The sequence below is a fragment of the Vidua macroura genome, chromosome Z, assembly GCF_024509145.1.
Source record: "Vidua macroura isolate BioBank_ID:100142 chromosome Z, ASM2450914v1, whole genome shotgun sequence".
In the NCBI taxonomy this organism is placed as follows: domain Eukaryota; kingdom Metazoa; phylum Chordata; class Aves; order Passeriformes; family Viduidae; genus Vidua; species Vidua macroura.
The window spans coordinates 38,063,681-38,079,196 of NC_071611.1; the positions used below are offsets into that span (position 1 = coordinate 38,063,681).

The following is a 15,516-nucleotide window of genomic DNA, read 5'->3' on the forward strand; positions in this document are numbered from 1 at the left end:
TTTTTTTCTCCATTGTTTTTCCTCCAGGGGTTATTAGTTAACACTGGATTGAACCAGTGATCTTGGGTGATCAGATCTGGTTCTGCAATGTCTTGGGCATCCCATAGCTTTGAATCATAGCTTTTTGAGAATTGAGCAGAGGAAAGAAGAAAACAGATGGTGTGTTGGTCTTAAGTGCATAAATTAAATCAGAGGACATTTCCATTCATGGTATACAATATCCTTTGTAGAGATGGAATTTCATCTAAGATGAAGTGACTTATCATAGGAGAATACTCTGGCCATGTCTGTTCTGTTCTGATATTAGATAGTCCTGAAGAGTACCTATGAACTGTAGGGTTTTATATGTCTGTGATTCTTGAGGAAATGTCTTAGAGAAAATGCATGAATCAAGGACTTGTTGTAACAGAGAAGATGTTTGCCAGATGAAGGAAAAGGAGTTGCTATGCCTGGGAACATTACTGAAGAAGAAAAGTATATGGGACAAAAAGTGGCATTTGTGACATACCAGGTCCAGAATTTAAAACTTTGGTCTTTTTTTTTTTTTCCTGTATTTAATTTTAGAACTGACCAGCTTTTTAGAAGATGACGTTTACTCCTGCTTAAAGCTGCTATTCTTAAAACAAATAGTAGAAGAATGTGGAAGAACTCTAGCCTCCGCTGCCTTTTAGCACTAGCTATTTTATGCTTAAGAAGCTTAATGTATAGCCAAGAGATAGGTGAGTTTATTGCAATGTAATTCAGTAACTACTTTTTCTCTGTAGCTTCTGTGCCTTGTAATTACATTTTTTTCCTACTATATGTATGTTCAAAACCCATCACCTCTGTGGCCTTACACCATTCCAGGGATGGAGGCAGTGCCCGGCTTGGTCTCTGCTTTCTGCCAGCACCCAGCAGCATCTTGCAAACCAGTGTAAAACTGGGTGTTAAATTCCCTATAGTACCGCTGATAATCTGCATATGTGTTGGTGTTTTTACACCATAAAAACCTTTTTGCTGTATATGTTGGCTCTCTTCAACCATTTCACACATTAACATTAACTATCCTGTCATTAATTGCCCTCCATATATGACATGGAGGAGAGCAAAAAACTCATGAGGTTAAAATCAAAGCTTATGGTTTTGCCATTGGCCCAAAGCCTGCTTATTAGGCGAGGCAAGGAATGGGTATTGTGGAAAGAGGCAGCTGCCTCTGTTATATGCATGAGTATAAATCCAGATTTCAGGTACCTCTACAAATCTGTGAGTCTGTGGCTGTCTAATCAGGCACACAAATTATTCACCAGTTTTAAAATACGGGCCAGACATGCATGCAATAAAAAATTAAGAAGAATGGCTACAGATGTGGAAAATAGCAGTTGTTTTACAGTTGCTCATTTTTGACCCGCAGTTTTTTACTGTATTTCTTATATGATTTCAGGCTCTCCAGGGGACCCCCAGAATTTGAAATGTGTAACACACAATTTACACAAAATGCTCTGTACTTGGGATGTTTCTTCTAGAAGAAAACATGGACAAACTGACTTTTGCTACACTACCAAGTAAGTCCCTCCACATACCTGGTTAAAAAATACCAAATTGTGATGAAGGTACAGTTTTTCCTAAGACACTGCCCATGGAAATTGTGATGCTGTTGTTTCCCAGCATTTCCGCACCAGTTTTCCTTGGGTGGTGCTTCCCCTAGGCTCTGTTAACTCAGGCAATGGCAGGGTTTCTGGCAAAGCTGTTCCATGCTAATAATTTGCCTGCCAAAATCTGCTTGCTGCTTTCAAAGGACTGAAAGATGCTTTTATTTACTCAGACTTCTCTGTGTGTCTGCCTATCCCTTGCTCAGAGTTTTCATGAGGGATATCTTCAAAACAGGTTCAGTCCAAAAGGAAATGAGAGTTGGAAGCAGTGAATCCTGATGTTGCGGGCCAAAGCAGTAGAATATATGACACAAGTGTTGAGATTCATGTGGATTTTGTGTGGAAAAACATGAACAATCTCTCAGCAACTGCCTTAGAACCTTTATAAATTTTAAGCTGTATTAGAGAAAACATAAAAATTATTTCACAATTGAAACAGCTTTGCTGAAGTGTATGCAAGTTAAGAATTTTGAGAAAAGTTTAAAAAATCTTTAATCTTCTGTGTGTTTTTTCACTAATGAGAACTACATGTTCAATTTCCCATGCTGTGGGTCTGCCAAATACTTATCATGTGCTAGGGATGAGTTCCACTCTGCATCTTGATCCTGCCCCCAGTCCAGATATTTGTACTGTCTTTTTTTTTCCTGTAAATTCTGCAGGCAGCCCAGACTTTTCCTTGGGGTCCCAGGGCTTGGCTGCACTTAGTCCACCTACATGCTTGATTTTCTGTGTCTCATTATTCCTGCTGCATTGCCAGCTATCACTTCAATTTAAAAAACACTATATATATGACTCTGTGGCCAGAGTTCAGAAGTGCAGAGTTCATGAGGTACTCTCTCTGAACAGGAACAATCATGTAGCTGCTGCTGTTTCTCCTTAGCAAAGCAAGACAGGAGTCCTGAAGCAGAAAGTCTGAGATGAGCTTGGTGCAGACATCCCTAGAGGGAGGTTTTGCTTTTCAATTGCCTAAACATCCTCTAATAATATCTCAGTACCAAAAAGGAACAGCCTTTCTGAGCACTCAAGTCTCAGCTGGCCTTTGCTAGCCCAGAGTCTTAATAATCTTAATAGTTCAACCCAAGCTCTTGACTCCAGCTGATGGGAGCCCCAGGGTCCTGTTCCAGTTCATAAGTGAATAACAGTCCCTCAGCAGGAAGTCTGGCATTGTTCTCTCTGCTTTCCTTCCTGCCATCATTCCCTCAAGAGGAAGGTCTGGATTTTTCCAAATTTTCTGCCTTTCTAGTTGCATATCAGTGATAATGAGCAAAGGTACTTGACCCATCCATTATTGTTTTCTGTATATATCTACATCTTCAAGACAAAAGCCAGATCACATTGTGTTGAGCACTGCACAAACATTAAGCAACAGGCTACATTTTCACCTGGGATCTTAGGAATCCTCTGCCTTGCTCTCTGCTCTTTTCCTATGAGCTGAGCAGCAGAAGGGAGCTAAAAGATTTGTTCTAAGATGTGGACACAGGTGATAATCCTCCTCTTTCAACCCATGTGCCCTCATTTTGAAAAGAAATGGTGGGAGAGTGAGTCATGAAACACGATGCTACCAAATGCTACTTGGTTTGGTTTGGGTTTTTTGTTTTTCTTATTTTGAAATGTTGATTCATGGTGACTAGGTTTCAGAAACATGTCTTTTGTTGTTCTCAAGTTTAATTAGATATTAAGAATTATTTTTTTTTTTTCACGAGAAGGGTTGTAAAGGGTTGTCTGCATTGCAACAGAGTGCCCAGGGAAGTGGTGGAGTCAGCATTCCTGCAAGTGTTAAAAACCACATGGATATGGCTCTTAAGATCATGGTTGAATGGTAAACATGGTGCATTTGCTAGGTTAACAGTTGCATTTGATGACCTTAAAGTTTTTTTCCAACCTTAACGATTCTATGATTTTGGTTAAAGAGCAAGGTTTTCACTTTGAAATGTTTTCTTAACAAGTAATTGGTTGCATTATGCAGCAGTGCACAACCAACCACTATGATAAAAGTGACTTGAGAGACGAAGGAATGCCATTAATCTGATATTAACCAAAGCCCAAGCAAGTCTCACTCCTTCAGAAACTTGATATGGAGCTTTCTGTTTATTACAGAGAATTTGTGTTTTATTAGTGTGCAAGAATAGGACTTAACTTGCCTTAGCTTCCTATCAGCTGAAATAACTGCTTAATCCTGTCTGTCTTTTTAGTGACCTTACCCCTCAAGTGTGCTTTAAAACTAAGGAGAGAAGGGTTGAGATTCCAGTCCCAGAGACCTCCATCACAGTGACAATCATAAGCTCTGGAACTGCTTTTCCTACCAAAGAATTTGTAATACACCAGAAAGACATCCGTAAGTATCAGGTTCATATGTGTGTACCTAAGGCCTTTATACTCTCTATACACTTTTCAGATGTGCTTGCAGGTTTCTTTGGCAGCATTCCTGTATATAGAATGTTGATATGCTGACTCCATGAGAAACTTCCATATGTCATAGATCGTTTTCTCTAACCCTTCAAAAGAAAGAGTACTCCTCTTACCCATAGTTCATAGCAGAAAAAATAAAGGGCAGAATGTGAGGAGGAAAACAAAATACAGCAATGATACATCCCTCACTCTTCTCCCTTTTTTAGTCCTAGTTATAAATGAGGAAGCATTTGTAAACAAATTCCTAATCTATGTACATAAGTAAATTAGACTTTTTCCCAATTCCTTCCAGGCAAAGAATGAAAGTTGTAAACAGAAGATAGCAGTGACACAAATCTATCTACCATGCTTGGACTAGTTTTTGCCTTTGGTTTGCCTGCTTACTCCTTCAATGTAGTCAGATTTTCATGTTAGTAGCACTTCTTATCCATGGTTCTGTTTTCAGTCAAGAGCAGCTCAAGAACTTATACAAAATACAACTCAAAAATATTTGGTCAACATAATAAGTCTCTCAGGTTCATCACAGGTTATTGTGAGCAGTGTATTGATTGTGCTGAACACTTTGCAGGCTCTCACATCCTTGGTCAGGACTAAAGTTGGATGTATCACACATATTTTTAAAATGTTTTAGCTTACTCCAGGCCCGATGAACTGCCATAACCCTTGTACTACCAAGGTTCTTCCCTGTTTGTCAACCTCTTGCTTCACCACAACACATTTGTAGAAGAGATGCTTCTGCTTAATCTCCCTGTCTTGTCCCTGTCAGGACCTTGTGCCTTTTATACTTCTTGTAGCTTAAAATCACTTTCCCTGTGATCTTCAGAACCTCATGTGAGCTTCTTCCATCCTGTACTTCTGGTCTCCTTTCTTGCCACTCTCCCTTTTGTTGCCAGTCCCCACTTCCCTACTGGTCTCCAAAACATGCTTCTTTCTTTGGGGATGTTTTTTACGCCATTCTTCCTAGAAGTGTTCTCATGCACACTTCAAAGACTGCCACCATATTTCCTTTATCACTGTGGTATTGAAGCAAGGTTGGGAAAGATGGGATATCTTCCCTGCTATGCATTGTGAAGAGTCATATTCACAGTTACTCGGCCGTCTACATGCTGAGGTATTAAAAGAAAATGCTACCTGATGATTCATCAGCACCTGTGCTTTCCTGAGAACTCTCATGCTCAAGTACACACAGAGCCTTGTTCTAACTACAGAGGTTGAGTTACATGTTTGTATGGTTACTAGCCAGTTCAGAGCGGAGAGATGTGGTTGTTAAACATCTGTAGGGCTGCTGCTGACTAATGACCTGAATATGGCTTTTTTTCCCCCCCCCGCCTCTTTTTCAAGCCTTTGTTCCCGTCACTCCACACATTCTTAGTTTAATGCCTGACTTTCCAACTTCCACATTAAATCTGAAGTGGAGTGATAATGGATCAATCTTCCCATATGGATTGGATGCCCTTTGGGAGATTCAGATACTCCGAAAAGAAGCTATGGAAGTAGTCACACAAGTAAGTCCCTTTCTTCTTTTATGAAAAATATATGTACAGTTTTTGCGTTGGGTAATGTTCTGAGACGTCACCTGAAAAAAACTCGGAATGATGAAGATAGTAGAGCTTTGCAGGACCTGAGTGTAATCATGCTTCTGGCAGGTAACTTCTTGTTAAATTTCACAGTTACAAAAACACTGGCTACTGTACTTAGTCACAGCATTTTTTTTTCTTTTTCTGGTACAAGGTCTTTGGAATTAGAACTTACTTACAAATTTGGCAGATACTTTACACCATTGTCTCTATATCTCCAACAGTGTCTCCACTCTTGGTCATCACTGAATGCTCAGCTTGCTTTTTTCTTTTTTTGTAACCAGAGTTCTTCCAGGCCAGTTTGTAGCTCTGTGCTATAAATTTTACTAATGGAGAAAAGATGAAATGTGCAGCCTGGGATATTAGAAAAGTTTTATTTTTGAGAAGTTGGAACATTTCTCTGCCTATGAGAAGCCCAGGGTGCAGTATACCTCTTTAAATGCTTGGGGATCCTCCAATGTCCCTGCTGTCCCTCAAATGTCTGCCCTCTGGTATTTCTGGCTGACAGTCTACCTAGCTGGTGGGCTGTTTAGACTTTTGTCCAGGTAAATTCATAGCACAACTAAAAGGTAGAACACTCCAATAATCAATGAGGATTTTATGATTTACTTCACCTAATTTGCCATTCTGTTGACCCTTTGGAGATTATATGTCATTACTAACAGGTGTTCATAAGCTCTGTCTTGGTTGATTTCTTGGTACAAAACCTTTGCAGGTTACTTACTACTCAAAACTGACTCATGAAGATATCATTCTTTCTTGGAACTGGACATCAGATATGCCTTTGGAGTGCACATCACATTATGTGAAGATTCGCTGTTACATTAATGCAACACAGTTTGCTGGCCTCAAGGATTGGAGTGACTGGAGTCCAGCAAAAATGATCCCTGGTATGTTTGTTCCCTTGCAACCATATGGACTTTTCTTATAAGAATTAAGCCTAAGTCAGAGGAAGAGCATTAGGCAGTGATGGGCTGCTGTTTTGATTAGAGAAATAACACAATCACTAGTTAATGAAACCTAGCAAATATTTATTTGTATGCATTGTTGTGTTCCTCAGTCACAGTTTAGCTGATCAGCACCGTGTTTATAGCAAATTGTTCATATGAGGTTTTTTGCTTTTTTTTGTTTGTTTCCTTCCTTCTCTGCTAGGAAAAGATACCGAGCCTGGTGGAAGTGGAGTGTTTCCTCTGGACCCTGTGGTGGCAGTAGGTTCAGATTTGACATTTTGTTGCATCCATGAAGAAGATCAGCACATAACAAATATGACTTATGGATCAAAATCCTATACAATGATCCAACTGAGCCGTCGAAGCCATGCCATCAGAGTGCTAAATGCCAGTGTTTCAAATAGCAGCGGAACAAATGTAGTGTGCAGACTCGAAAATGGATTGGAAGGAAGTGTCGTGTTTGTAGGATGTATGTATCATATTTACTAACCTTAGGAAAATCAAAATAGTTTTGAGTCTGCTAGGAAAAAAGTACTATTGTGGTTTTTTTCCCTCCTGGGAAAAAAAGTTTTGAAGTTTGGTTTTGAAGTTGAACTGGGGAGTATGCTTGTTTGATTTTACTGTGGAAAGGCTGGCTCATGGAGGAGACACCAAGTCTGGAAGGATGAGAAAGTACCCATGTAAGCCCTTTCTAGAACCTGCCCCAGTGCTTCTCTCACTGGTCTCTTGTTTTAAGGTACTTTTTCATGATCTGGAATGCCAAGTAGTTTATTGACATATGAGTATTCAACCCCTGTCTCTATCAGTCTCTATCAGTTTATGTTTACATCTGTTCTAGTATAGTCCACGACTAGTTGAGAGTAAGAGCAAGAGCTGTAAGTACAAACATTCATTTACCAATCAGTCAAGTGAAGACAGCAGTTAAACTTGCAGCAACAACAGATGCTCATCCAGGGCAGAAGCTCCTTGGGAGATAATTACAGCAAAGGAAACTAGACAGTAATTCCTCTTTCCTAGGCATTCTTCTAAAACACCTTTTTAGTGTTTTCTTTAAAGATACTGACTCACTGTGTATCTTCTCTGAACCATATAAGGCTCAGACATATGTTCCAGAAACAGATACCTATTAAAACAAATGACTTAATGTACCTCATTCTTCTTCCCCATAATTGGTCACTTTAAAGCTTTTTATGTTTTTTCCTCACAGGAAATTTGAGAGTTGTCATCTTCCAATAGTTGCTCATTAGAATCCCATTCCCCTTTACAAATACCTGCCTTTGAACTTAAGGTCCTTGGGGTTGAGGAAAAGGACAGAAGAAACTGGAATAATTTTGAAAGTGTGTTCTGATCTCCAGCCTGTGCATCCTGTCATTGACTTGGTCTGTTAAGGGTTCACTAGGAAATGCAAAACAGAATTCAGCCTTTTATTACTTCTCAGTGATATATGATTTTAACATTACTTGTGCAGAATTTGCTTTTTGGGAAAATCTTCCAGGTAAATAAGTCAGTCACAGAATGAAATCTGTGACAATCCCATAGGTTTTTCCTTCACGTTTTTTTTTTTTTTTTTTTAACAGATGGGATGCAAAATCTGGTTTTTATCAGTGTTTCTTCTTGTAGTACTTGCTTAGTGGGGAGAGGTCTTGTTATGGTCCTCTTGCTGGTGAGGGGAAGAAAAGGTGGAGGAAGTAAATATGTATACATAACACTTTGGTTAAGTCTAGGTCTAGCAAAACAGGTGTTCTTTTCTGCTCACTGCTCATAATCTGAACTAAGGCTTTCGCTGTTGCCTTGTGTGTTATTTCCCCTTCTCTAGGGCAGAGAGAAGGGGATATATCTCTATGTGGATATTGTTGCTCTACCTTTGGCATACACTTTTCCAGATTCATATACCTCAAGTGTACAAGACCTGAAATAAGTGCTCTGCCTAGTCTCACGTTGGCATGGTTAATCTCTCTGTTGGGAACACTGCCCATCTTTTCCAGCAAGGCACTCAACACTGCTCTTGTATGGACATAAAGAGCGAGACCTAAAAGGAAAAGATGGACACTTGCAAAGCCATGGGAAGAGGATAAGCCATTCAGGGCTTGCTTAAATTTTCAAATTCAATGTGGAATTCATGCTAAAGGGACTATTTTCTTGACACGACTTGTTTGGAGAATTCAAAGCAGTAGTGGGGCTGCCATGTTAGAAAATGTGACGCACAGCTGACAGCATTCCTGCATTGCTCAGCGAATGAACTGATGCTCAGAATTTCAGAAAACTCTTGGCAGAGTTTCAGTGAAACACTTCCAGGTCAGAGCCTGGAGCTTGTGAACATGTTTACATGAGATTTGCCAGATTACCCACCCACTTAGAATTCTAGAGTCAAGTGTTAGTCATATGGGGCTGATAATTATCCATCTATTTTATTGTCATTTTTTTAAAGCATATTACTTCTATGGTTAGGGTGTAGCTATTGCTGTGTATTTTTGAAGCATGCAGTCTAGACCCAGCAAAACAAAAGAGCAATGCTTTCAGGAAGCCAGTAACCCAAATGTCACACTAGGATGGCAAAACCTCAGCTAACTGTTTTGGTTTCCTTTCATGCTACAGATGCTCCTGATAGTCCCCAAAACCTCAGTTGTGAAACACCCAACTTTCTGATAATAAAATGCACCTGGGAACCAGGCAGGCCCAGTGGACTATATGGAGAACGAAGAACAAAGTACAGTTTATTTGAAAGGTAAAATTAATCAGCACTACAAGGAGTAAAAGGATACAACTGGAATACCTCCATTGCTGCCTGGGACTTACTGCATCATACCTATTTAAATGTGATTGCTTCCAAGAGTTTCAGCAAGCTGTACCTAAACTAAATTTGGAAAACCCTGGTCTAGCCATGCAAAATTCCAATGGGAATTAATGATAACTTTCCCTAAAGTTTATACCATTATGAACCTACAATCAGATAAAGGGCTTAGTCTATCAGGCTGCTGCCAACACGTATACAAGGCCACTATGAAAATACAGGGAGATAGTAGGAGTCAATCACTAATTTTTAATTTTTTATATGAAACCTGGGTCAGATAATTTCAGACATTTACTGTGCTTCTGCTAAGCAGGATGACAGAAGTTCACTGAGAAACAATTTTAAGACAGGTCGTAGGGAATTTCCCAAATGCCACTAGGGAAAATAGCAGTTAGCCTCCATCTCTTCTCCTGCTGTTAAGAATTAGAGCAAGCAGAGTAAATGTTACCCATAAAACACTGAAAAGGACAAATAACACTGATTTCATCGAAAGGAAGCAGTTAACTAGTGTCCTACTACATGTCCAGGCCATGTAAAGCATTAAAAAAGAAAAAATATTGGAATAGCACTTGCAAAGTGCAACCACTTCCTTGGTGGTTGTGACTAGAAGTTAGTGAGGAGTTAACAAAATTCCCATGGTGAGAGGAGGCTCTTGTGTCATTCCAAAGGAGCAGTCAGGGAAAGAAGCCAGGAGAGGCCTGAGTCACACAAAATGATGAGAAATGGAGTCTCATGGTGGTTTTAAAGCATGCTGGAGGCAATGAGGTTTGACTTACAGTTACAGATGTCATGTAGAGTGCCAGTGCTAAAAAAGCCACTGGCTAGGGTGCAAAGAGGTGGACAAAATAGAGCAGATATTCACAGGAAAGGCATTTCAATCACTGACTGCCCATACTCATAAGTAAAAACATTGTCCAGTCTTGTTTTGCTCAGCCTAAATCTATGAGATTAATATGATGCATTTCAGGATAAATACTCTCATCCTTATTGTCAGCCCACACTGAACTCAGAGCTCAGCTAGAACACCGTAAAAATGCCTGAAAGAAGAAGAAGTTGGTGAAACTCGTGCTACTGAATGAGAGGCTTACACAGATTGTAATTAAAACAGATATATGTACATACATACAGATACACAACTTAGATTTTATCCCTAAAGATGCACCACTATTCTTGTCTGTTATCAGACTGCCTCTCCTGCTTTTGACCAAAAGACAGCTAGGACTAGTTGATATATTCCATGTAACAAACCTGAGTTCATATTTGACAGGGCTTATAGAAAGACAATGTGTGTAGCATCTCATTAGTTCACAAAGCAATTAAGAAAATTCTTTAAATGCAAATGTATGCTAATCTGAACAAAGATACATTAAATCAGAATCTTAGCTGTGACTTGTAAGGTGGTTTTTCAGGACCTACCTGTTTTCCAGGCTTTTGAGAAGTGAGAGAATGGAAATGTTACACTAGTGGAAGAGGAGAGTTTCATGTGAAAGCAGGGCAAGTCATGACTGATGCCACTTTAACCTGCGTTGTGGTGTTAGATATGCCTCACATACTAATCACATCATTCTGTAAGCCATGTGAGCTGAACCCATTATTCTGTACCATGTTTTCAGTCTAGACTTCTGATTGTTGCTAGGAATGAACTTGTTCAAAAATTAAGCTTTTCCTTCCCCTCTTTACTTTGTAGAACATCTGGTAAAAATGTTTCATGCGAAGACAATGAAGTGAACAGAGATCATGTTTGTGGCTTTCCAGTACTGCCTGATCAAAAAACTTATGATTTCATATTAGGTGTCTCCAATCCTATTGGGCAAGCAGAGTCATCTCTTTTGGTTGATATAACTCAAAGAGGTAAGTCTTACGACTTACAAGTGGAAAAAGATGTTTCCTATATGCTGTTTGTTAGTTTTGGGTTTGAAGAGCTCTGACATAGTATACTTTTCATTATTTACTTTAATTGTCACCAGATTGTTGCCATATTCAATAACTTAAATTGAAAACAACTCAGGGCATGTCTTGAGGCAGTGATGAACTGTACAGGGAGATACCAGTTCTCAACAGCAGTGCTGCTCTGTTGGACAGCCTGCTATGTGATAAATGCTAATATGTGATCTAATAATTAGACAGCTGCTGTTTTTCATGGAATCCCAGAGTGGCTGGGATTGGAAGGGACATTTAGAATCATTTAGTTCCAGCACAGCACACATGTTCCCCATGCCCCACTCCTGCCATGGACAGGGATGCCACACACTGGATCAGGTTGCTCAGGGCCCTATCCAACCTTGCCTTGAGCACTTCCAGGGATTAGGCATCCACAGCTTCTCTGAGCAAGTTTAGGTTTTGCTTCATATTCTATTACACATCAACAATTAAAATTTAGGTGTAACTTTATGAACCTGTATGTAAATGACCCTGTACTTCACTGTCTGTACAATTTTACAGCAGCAGGATTTGAAGCATAAAAAAAAAAACGTGAAAAGACAGAAGGTAATATCAGGACTATTGCATGGTATCGGTAATAGTCATGATCATCTGCTGTCAGGGTTTGGAGAAAGAAGAAACTTCTCTCATTTAGACCTTCAGTTTACAAAACAGAAAGGAAGATGACCACCTCTGTAGCACTGCCTGCACCACCCTTTTCTCCTCCACAGTCATGGCTGAGATTTCAGGGATTCCTACTGGTTACAGTATTCTGCTGTTCTCCAAAAAACTGAACTAAATATGAGGATAGTACATATTTTTTTGTCCAGGCCCCAGTTCAACTAGCCTGAGATTAGAATTGTCAGAGTAAATTGACAGAGTTGAGAAAAGCATAATTTGTTTCTGTTAATTGTTAACTGGACTGTTTCACACCCAGGTGTTATGCTGCTGTTTCCTATTTGTTTCCTTTTCTTTCTTTCCTGCACTGTCCGCTTAATTCCCAAAGCACAGTACAGATTTCCTTAAGGAAATGGACCAAATCCATCAACAGATATTTTTTTCTCTGATAGCTGTGAATGTTAGTGCTGAATATTACTGAAAAATTCTGTGAAGGGAGTTTTGGGGTGGGTCATTTAGGAATCCTCCTTTGTCCCGGTCTGCAGATTTTAAGTCCTAATTTAAAAAGTTCACAGAAGTTGAGTAAAGTTGAGTAAATTTCATCCATCATTTGTGGTCATCTGAAATAGCTGGTGTTTCCCTCTTTTGATAAAATCAGTTAAGAGGAAAACTGTTTTTTCTTTGTCTCAACTCCTAATCATGTGTGCAGTAGATTCAGCCTTAAGTAAATGTGTTTCCATATTTGATAGCTGAGAAGATAGTCAGGAATGAGAGTGCTTGCAGGTGCTTTCCCAGCACCAGTTTTCCAGTTGCTGATTGAAATACTTATCCTTCTGATTCTCTCTGATCTTCTAAAATAAGACTTTTCTGAACTATAGTAAATGGTTTTTTTTCTTATAACTGAAGTTTTTTTTCTTTATTTTTTAAGTTCATCCAAAAACCCCAGAAAAGCTAACTGTTACTGGGAACAACTCTACAAGCATTCAATTGCGTTGGTTTATAAATGGCAGCTTTGCTGAGACCAGGCTTCTGTGTCAAATTGAAATTAGCAGTAGTCACTCTGAGAGAAAACTGGTAAGCATTGCTTTTAAAAGGTATTTTTTTTTAACAAATGCTAAACCTTTTCACTGTACTAATCACATTTCAAATTTATTTTTCACTCAGAGCTTCATTCTGATGGTCTTATTAAATCATTAATGTAGTAATGAGTAGAAGTTCATTTACTAAAGAAAGAAAGAAAAATTCTTGCTCATCTCTGTTATTGCCTGCTTTGATGTTTTTTTGGTTTGTTTGGGTTTTTTTGTTTTCTTTTGTTTTTTTTTTTGTTTTTGTTTTTGTTTTGTTTTGTTTTGTTTTGTTTTTTGTTTTGGGTTGTTTTGGTTTTTTTTTTTTTGTTTTTTTGTTTTTTTTTAACACTAGAGAAAAGCCAAATTATGCACCATGGTTTTTAGGTAACCATGTGCTTTGTCCTTCCTGGTTGCAAGCTGTATTAGCCCACTCTTGCTCCAGGATGCATTGCTGCCCTGCAGACTTCCACTCTGGCTGCTTCAGATCTTGAAGTCTGCAGTTGAATTTCTCCCTTTATTTTTTCCCCTCAGAGAACAGATCAGTTGACATGCACATGGCCATAATAGGCAGCTGATCATAAACCTGCTCATATGTCAGTATGTAGGAGCAGGATAGGGAAAGATTCTCCCATGGGATGTATCAGTAGGTAAACTCCAGTTTACCTGGAGTAACTTCTGCGGCATGAATTTAGCGTGGGGTGACCTGTTTCACTGGGGAAGCCTAATGAGAAGTGCATTTTCAGCTGGTCTGAGATTTACCACCAGTTTCTTTGTGCATACTTATCTCTGACCATTGCAAATAGGCACATAGCGAATTCTCAGGTAGGTCTTAGTGCACAGAGTCTGAATTTTTAATTTGAGCACATTAACCTCAGAGGCTTCTTTTTGCAATGCTTGTTTGATTTTTAGCAGTATTCTGTTACCCTCTGCACTGAGTTGCCAGATGGGCACAGCTGTTGAGCACAGCCTTGAACAATGTAAATGAAGCCACAGAAATGATGCAGCTAAGACTGAAGATAAACATTATGTACATGCCTCCATAATAAGAGGGTGCATGCTCTCTAAGAGTATTTTTAAAATACTTTCAAAGCACTTAAATGACTGCAGAAGCCTTAAGCTTTTATATTTTGTCTGTAATAACATGTGTTAAGTAATACCAGAGATTAGGTACTACAAAAGGAACTCAGATATTTTTGGAATATGCAGCTCAAATCCTGGGGCATGCACTCGTTTGTGAACTCTGCTACTGCATCAATCATCTGGGATAGTGGGAGAGGATCAAGACTTATACTTCCACAGCAGTCTGATTCACTTCACCTGTATCAGAACCCTCACCCACGGATATTTTGTATGCAGCAAACAGCTTGGCAAAAGCTTTTATAGCTTTGTTATATGGTTGCTGGTTGCTTAATAAAAATCTCCAGGAGTTCCCTGTCACAAAAGTAGCGGTGAAATTGCTATGGAGTTTTACATGGCATTTTGAGGATGTTTTCACAAGCTTTTCCATCCGCATGAGAGATTGTTGGCTTTTCTAGTATTTTTCAAGTTGTCATTTGGCTTTAGCAATGCACAATTAGTTGTATCTTAAAGTCACTTGAGTCCAGTTTTTGGCAGCTGTGATGCACATGTATTATAATTAGATTCAGTAAAGAAATATTCCCAGGCTTAGGGTTTCTTTAAGCAATTGTGACATTGAAATGCTCTCTAGACTCACACCACTTGAAGAATAATAGGAGAGACTAGTCCTATCATAAGAGCTGTGAACTGAGATCACCTGGGTAAGATCTGGATACTATCATCTGAAGGAAAAATGAAGGCAGCAGACTGCATGATAAACATCCTGCTCAAAGAGATGTCTTTAGTGAACTCCTGTGCATGTCTCATAGGAAAAAGGGCGGATATGCATGTGCTCAGTGGGAGTGTGGGTTCTGAACACCAGAATCCTGGCCTGCCCCATGTGAGCAGTTTTGCTGCATGTGGGAGACAGGGGGACTGAATGGGATAGATGGGAAACAACTACCTGCTACTGTGTGCAGAGCTCACCCTGTTGAAGAATTATCCATGTTGCTGCTCCTTTTCACATGTTACTGTGTGCTTCAATTTCTGCCTATATATAACTTTATTTTGGTGGATCTCTGAAGTTTTTTTCCTGTTCAGGGTGACTGCATGGGACATTTTTTTCCCACTATTTTCTTCTTAGGGCTTGACTACAGCTTTGACACTGTCAGTGTTTTGGGGAGACAAAAACCCCCACCTTTTTAGGTGTTGACTAGTTGTGCAATCTAGGAGAAAAAAATATATGCATCATGTCAATTTCTGTAAATTTTTAACAGCACAATGTCTCCATTCCTGGGCGGAAATCTTCAACTTACACAGCTCAGCTGAATGCATTGCACCCTGACACCAAATACCAGCTCAGGGTGCGCTGCTCGGCTGCTGACCACTTCTGGAGGTGGAGTGACTGGAGCAGGGGAGTGGAGCAGACAACATCAGAAGCCCGTAAGTTCATCTAACTCTTGATGATAAAATGTTGAACATGTGAAAATACGTATTTTA

The 15,516-nt window shown here is 39.4% G+C and overlaps 1 protein-coding gene across 1 annotated transcript in view; it reads left to right on the forward strand.

Annotated features, from left to right (window-relative positions):
• The first annotated feature begins 577 nt into the window (after nucleotides 1–577).
• Nucleotides 578–15,516, forward strand: part of LIFR (LIF receptor subunit alpha) — a 33,291-nt gene continuing 18,352 nt past the window's right edge. The window contains exons 1-10 of the mRNA XM_054003521.1: nucleotides 578–719; nucleotides 1,421–1,541; nucleotides 3,821–3,963; nucleotides 5,379–5,542; nucleotides 6,330–6,504; nucleotides 6,767–7,033; nucleotides 9,160–9,289; nucleotides 11,043–11,206; nucleotides 12,822–12,967; nucleotides 15,294–15,459. Coding sequence (XP_053859496.1) covers nucleotides 638–719; nucleotides 1,421–1,541; nucleotides 3,821–3,963; nucleotides 5,379–5,542; nucleotides 6,330–6,504; nucleotides 6,767–7,033; nucleotides 9,160–9,289; nucleotides 11,043–11,206; nucleotides 12,822–12,967; nucleotides 15,294–15,459 — 1,558 coding nt within the window. The 5' untranslated portion in view covers nucleotides 578–637. The remainder of the gene's footprint in view (nucleotides 720–1,420; nucleotides 1,542–3,820; nucleotides 3,964–5,378; nucleotides 5,543–6,329; nucleotides 6,505–6,766; nucleotides 7,034–9,159; nucleotides 9,290–11,042; nucleotides 11,207–12,821; nucleotides 12,968–15,293; nucleotides 15,460–15,516) is intronic.